Here is a 6,559-nt window from a genome sequence, read left to right as displayed (position 1 = left end):
ACTCCTAATACAGGTATTTGTAAAATCTTGCAACCACTGACTGACAGTGTCTGAAGCAAAGGGAAATATCTAAAGTGGTCAAAGTCTTTTGCACTATCAGTATCGATAGCTTGAGTATGGAAATAATAGGGTTGTGGAATTTCATGGGAAATAAAATAATCCAGAATGCAATAATATTGCAAGAATTAGATACAACAAAAAGTGTTTCCTTTGTAACTATCTGCCCAGAAGCAAAGATATTCCCTGGAACACTAAACTCAAAAGTATATGGCTGTAAATCATTCAAAAATTCAATGCATCACAAGAAATTTAAAAGTAAGAGCTGTCCCTTCTCATGCAAGAAGTGCACAAGAATTCAATGAATGCAAACATGGAGCATCACAGAACCAAAAAAAAGAAAAAAAAGGAAATAACACCGATAAAGGTCTATGTACATTCATAAACTGAAAGAGCATTACAAAAATTAGATCTGTAGAGAATTTGTATGGTACAAATTACTGCACAACTTGATGAAACTTCAAATAAATCATGTTGAAGTAAACACAGATCACTACAAAAAATGCTGAACATTTTTTGTGATAAAAGCAAATTAAGAACAGTACAAACACACCACATCATGGCTCTCTGACATGGTAAAGTATTACAATGACATACAAAACAAATAAATAAAACTGTGAGACTGAAACAAATACAGATCAGCCCACCTGATCTACACACAAACAAAAACCTAACAAAGACATTCAACACAGGCAAATCCACTTAATGAAATGTGTAACCATGCACCATGACACATAACGTGATGTTTATGACTGGGTTTATTTCCAGTACATTGCACAAGAGTAAGATAACGGGCTAACTTGCACCAATGTCAAATCCATCTGATTGGAAAGACAAAGAAAGTCTGACTTCTGTCAGCATCAATAATGTTTTCTTGGTTCTACTACGAAACCAAAACATGTGAATTGAAAGTTCTATGCATTGCTTTCACTCTATGAAAATAGAAAATGATAAAAAAAAAAATCAACAAACAATAAAAGTCCTCTCTAGCACATCTCATGCTCTGTGTAATCTATGTAAGGTGTACATAACGGACAAGACTGAATCTCTATTCACTCACTCTTCTTGCTTCTAGGCCAATGTAAACACTATATATATATGATCACTAATATGTGTATGTGAAGTTGTTATACCTATTGCAAGGAGTGTCGACCGAGCCATGTGAACATACATGGCTATCCTAACTTTTTCAGTGCAGTGCACTACTACTTTTTTTTTTTTTTTTTTTTTTTTTTGGGGGGGGGGTTCTGATTGCCGTGTTCTCCTATTTAACCTTAGCGCTGCCGTGTTTTTCTCTTTCAAAAATTATGTGCTCTTTCTAAAATGGTAAAAATTGTATATGCATTCAAATATGTCATCTGTTGCACTCATATTTGCTTTTCCTTTCCCTTACCCACTACTCTAGTTTGCCATCTTTAAAAGCAAAAGATTGTGACGACAGCGGCCATAATCCATTTGCACAGACACAGACACACACACACACACATACACACACACACACCAAGAGCAAATATATACATATACTAAAAAGTATTCCTCACCAATGCACACAATCAAATCACGACTTTCATGTCAACCTTCTCTATGTATCCCATGTAAAAACTGATACAATTCAAGACAGCACACACTCCCCTCATGAGATGGTGAAGATTCGAGACAAGGATTTATGCACTTCATATGTAACAGGGATCAATCGCGGGAGAAGGTAGGGGGAGAAGGAATAGAAAAAACGATGAAGAGTCAGAGTGGAGACAGAAAAAAAAAAAAAAATGTCAATCTCCGAAGCTGAAGTGCGCTTAAAACATACTTCTCTGGCATCTACATTACAAATTATCTGTGTTGGCTGCATAGAATTCATTCACTGTCACGATGACTGTCTGCAAACTGCAGCCCTGCAGTCGCACACAGAATTCCTTGACATAGGGCACTGACCAGCAGAAACTATGCAAATCTACAGCACAACATAGTAAAGAAAAAAATAACATAAGGGGCCGTGCCAAGAGGAAGATTCTCTGTATGCAAAGCTGCCTGGTGACTACAGCAGTACTGACAGCTTACATCATAGCTGCTAATTCCTGCTTTCAGTTATCCTCTTTGTCCAACAGGCAGAGAGATTAATTAAATTAATGCATGGTGGGAAATAGTATTCCCATATGACCTGTCTGGATACCATGATTAACAGACTGTCTGTTGATTGATGTTTTAAAATGCATGACAAATCAAATATCACCTCTAAATGAACATAGATTTTTGCTCAACACATTCCTTGATTTTTTTTTCCACACTACAGAGGAATCTTATGGAGCTAATCTTGTTTCAATATCTTGCAATAACAAATTTATAATGGAAACAATTATCTACAGGGTATGTGCACTGAGAGCAAGCAGAAATCATGGTTGCCCCACACATCTGGATGTGCTGCACAGATTGGTGTATGCATTCAAACCTGAGGCTCAATAATTAGGATTCTAAGACATCGACAAAACAATGCATTGTTATATCAATGGATGTCCAATCTGAGTCTGTGCCTTAACAGTAGTCATCCTTATTGCTAAACACCTATGGGATAATCCTAACAAATAAAGACAGCCTGTGTTAAAACCTCCAAACATTTGATCCAAGGTTACGGCAGATTAACATGGGGCCATATTCAGTTAACTCCTATAGCAACTCCAAAACACTTTAAAGACTGTCTTGTGATAGGCATTCCTTGTATTTATTTAAAAGAAAAGAAAAAAAAATATTGTTCTCAAGACAAGAAGAGATTTTTAACGTTCCATTGATTTTTTTTTTCTTTCTTTTATGGCACTTCGCACGTCAAAGGGACAATAATGCAGCAGGCATCAGAAAAAAAAAATGATACAATGTATTTGTGTTGTTGAGATTCCAATAAAATATCAAAATCTAACAGGATGAGTGCTCAATGCAATCATAGCATCTCGAGGATTAAAACAACAAATTGTTTAATCTCTGAAAAAGAGAAAAGTTATCTTTATCGAGGGTTAAAGAAAGATGGCAGGTATTTCTTATGCTAGAGTTATCTAAAAAAGAAAGAAAGAAAAAGAATTAAGATGGTACAGGAAGCCATTGTTGCATGGATTTATGCTGCCACTTATCAGAAAGAATAACTTTTCAAAGCATTTGTTTCAGTGTAATACATGTTTCCATGTGGTGCAGCTTACAGTCATCTGCTATGAGGCCTTATAGGTCAAAGAAATAACAAGAAAATGTCATGGGAAACCAATGGCATCATTGAGAAGCCATGTTGGTATGCACACCAGTGATTCATGCCATGGGTTACAGCACATATAATGAAGTGGCTTTCTCACTTAACTTTATTACAGCAATCATAATCACAGGGACTAATAACCACTCTTACATCACACATGCCCATATCATTTTACTTTGCAAATGGTTAAATGCCAAATTTACTTCATTTTGTAATTTTTCTCTATATCAATGAGTAAAATTAAAACTACTATACATTTTACCACTTAAGCAGTTTTTGGATAGTTTTTTAATCACCTGTATGACAAAACTGTATCACTTAACTGAAAGCACAAAGATATACAAATGGTTATTTTATAGATATTATGTTGTATGATGTTGTAACTTGGAATGCATTTACTATCTTCTTATCATGTCGTACTCATTAAGCAAATTTGGACAAAATTCTGCACTGACTGCTGTGTTTGTACATTTCACAACAGTGTGTACTTTCACTCATGTAAACTACGACATATAGATAATTAATGCAATCAAGTCGTACAGCATTAACACTTGCATCTGATGAATGAAGCAAGTTTCTGTACGTAACATTCTGTATGAGACCATACTCCTTGCCAAGAGAGGATGTATGTTTGACTGAATTACAAAGTCATACTCAACATGGAGTATTCCATATGAAGTCTTTGCTATGTGTCTGATTGGTACATCTTCAATTTCACTTTCGTTTGAAGCATCATTGTTCAGCAATGTGCACGGTACAGCAGTGTCAACCCTTGGATTGGAAGAAGTGGTGTCACTTATCCTGCGGAGGGAATTGGGGGGGGGGGGAATTTACTAGGAGAAGCAGAGAAAGAAAGGGAAAGAAGTCACACCATGAGACTCTCCTGAGACTGAGGTTGGATGGTTCAATGCTCAGAGAGACACAAAAGTATGAAACGAGGGAGGAATAATTTGATGTCAGAAAAAGTTATTTTAAAGCCTGAAACTGCTAGGCTCTAGATTCAGCACTCAGCAAAAGGCCGGTCCCAATCAAATGAAAGATGCAACAGTTGATAAACAAGTCCTAAGGCTTAATACGGCTTAATTCCTGTGTACTTAAAAATCACCCCTGTGGCTCCTAGCACGCTCTGTATTAAAGTTAGTAAAAATGATGCAAGAACAGAAAGAATGTGTACAGTAAAGTTTTTAGCTAAAAAAGAAAACTGTCAATTTTCTCACACACAATATTTCCTTAAGACAAAAATGCTTTTAATGCTGACAGTAAAAATCACAATTAAAATAAAAATTTGACAAAAATTTTTTCATCAAATCGTATGTGAAAATGCTACCAAAATTTATGAACTATAATATGAACATACTAAGTTGGGAAAATTCATATGTGTTTTTCATCTAGATAGCATTATACATAATATAAGAATCACCTAGTCTAAATCAGACAAAAGCTGACATCAGTCTTTATCTGAAATACTGTGTTTATGTGTTTGCATCCTGATACAATTGCATACACAAATACCAATGTGAAAAAGAAAGTGTGTAGGTCTGTTAAATGCATGTGACTTGCAATCTTTTGTGTTGAGAGTATATGAATGTTTGGGTGCAAGGACATTGTAAGCATTTATGTATGGATGTGTTGGATGTTATACAACAATATGTTAATTTGCCCTTACTCTGATAGAATAATGATTATTTAAATTTTCTCACCAAAATATGCTTAACGGGTATACCAAATATGGCCCCTATTCCTCATCAACAAGACAAGTAGACACCTAGTTAACTGGAGGAAAGTAAAGAAAATGCAAGAAATGGCCCATACATTTCAATGCCAACCTGTTCTCCATCTTTGCTTCTTATATTCTACTCATTACCACGAGCCATCATCAAATCAAATTGGAGTGAAAGGAAGAAAAGCTTGCATTTGGGCTCTACTAAAATATAGCCATGGCCAGCACCACCGTGTTTCTCCCACTGCTTGGCAATGTTTTTCTCTTTTTTCTTTTTTTTTTTTTTTTGGATGCATCCGCAGCGCTTCTTCCATTCCTTCTAAATAGATACTCAGAGTAGTGAAGAAAATTGCATTCATGGCATAAATATACAAAGAAAATGTGGTTTCACGAGAGAGAAAAAAAAAAACCAACAACAAAAACAACAAATGCACACACACAAAAAAACCCCCACAAAACAAAGAGACAAAAAGAAGGGGAGCGAGTGAGAATATGTGAGTACGTGTGTGATCATTTGCCGGAAAATGAGAAGCCGGTCTCCCACACACAAATTGCACGATTGCATTTCACTGTTTCCACCACAAATTTGGAGCTGGTACTGTCTACAGTCTCTTTGCTGATATCGAATTATGCTTTCACGTCTATGTGAGGATACTGACACAAGGGCCTGTCACGCTGAGAGAAAACAACTCAACAGCATTCAGTCCTTCATGTACTATAATTATGTACACCCTGTCCATTAAGAAAGCAGAATGATGGATAGTGAGGAACAGCAAGATATGCTGCATCTGCAATAAATCAGGATGCTAAAACTACCTCCTCCTGTAAATTCTCCCCATCTCTACCGGTTCCATCTATCACAAGATGGATGGTGAGCTGCAGAAAAGAAAATCTCCACATCATTAAGAAAGCTTTCTTTTTCCTCTATACTTCATTGTCACCAGAAGCTCTTGGAAAGGGGTATTTGCATACGCTTCTTGCAAAGGAAATCTTGAGCTCTATGTACCCGAGGCAAGTTCAAAGCTGTATCCTGCATTCTGATGATGACTTGTGTATTAGATACATTATCTACTCTCTAGTCCATAGCACAGCTCCTGTAAGGGATGGTGAGGAGAGGAATGAAGGAGGGGTTGTAGAGTGGCCGCTATCAGCAGGAGGGTGAGGGAAAGGCCAAAGGGCCTTCTATAGTAACTGGTCCTTCACTGGGTAGAGAAGCGCCATGTGCTCCGCCCCCCTGATGTTCAGCTTGTGATGGGTGTAGTAGCCAATCATGTCCATGATGCTGGGAAATGGTTTGCTGAACTCTCCTAAGATGAAGCCCTCTTCTTTGTAGACAATCTTCATGTGCATAAAGCCCTTAGCACTCCTGCATGGACAAAAAATGGGACAAATATGCAACTTAATTATGCATTCATCTGATCAGACCCAGGCTTACGTTTGTCCACAGAGTACAGTTTACATACATGTACATCTGTTATTTTTGTAATGGTATCTATTAGTAAATGACTCCTCATGCAAAACTAAAAGAATTCAAAATGTTCTCAATTGGATTT

General features: G+C 36.7%; 1 protein-coding gene across 3 annotated transcripts in view; it reads right to left on the bottom strand.

Moving 5' to 3' along the window:
• Nucleotides 1-5,302: 5,302 nt before the first annotated feature.
• The window catches only part of LOC139736033 (SH2 domain-containing adapter protein F-like), a 90,585-nt gene continuing 89,328 nt past the window's right edge, over nucleotides 5,303-6,559 (bottom strand). For all 3 annotated transcript variants that reach the window (XM_071646776.1, XM_071646777.1, XM_071646778.1), the window contains exon 6: nucleotides 5,303-6,372. In XM_071646776.1, the coding sequence (XP_071502877.1) occupies nucleotides 6,189-6,372 (184 nt within the window). In that variant the 3' untranslated portion in view covers nucleotides 5,303-6,188. The remainder of the gene's footprint in view (nucleotides 6,373-6,559) is intronic.

This window comes from Diadema antillarum, unplaced genomic scaffold, assembly GCF_040938485.1.
Source record: "Diadema antillarum isolate AM-2024a unplaced genomic scaffold, OU_Dant_1.0 seq00000620_RagTag, whole genome shotgun sequence".
Taxonomy (NCBI): domain Eukaryota; kingdom Metazoa; phylum Echinodermata; class Echinoidea; order Diadematoida; family Diadematidae; genus Diadema; species Diadema antillarum.
Note: the sequence above shows the minus strand (reverse complement) of the source record. Positions and strands in the feature narration are given on the sequence as shown.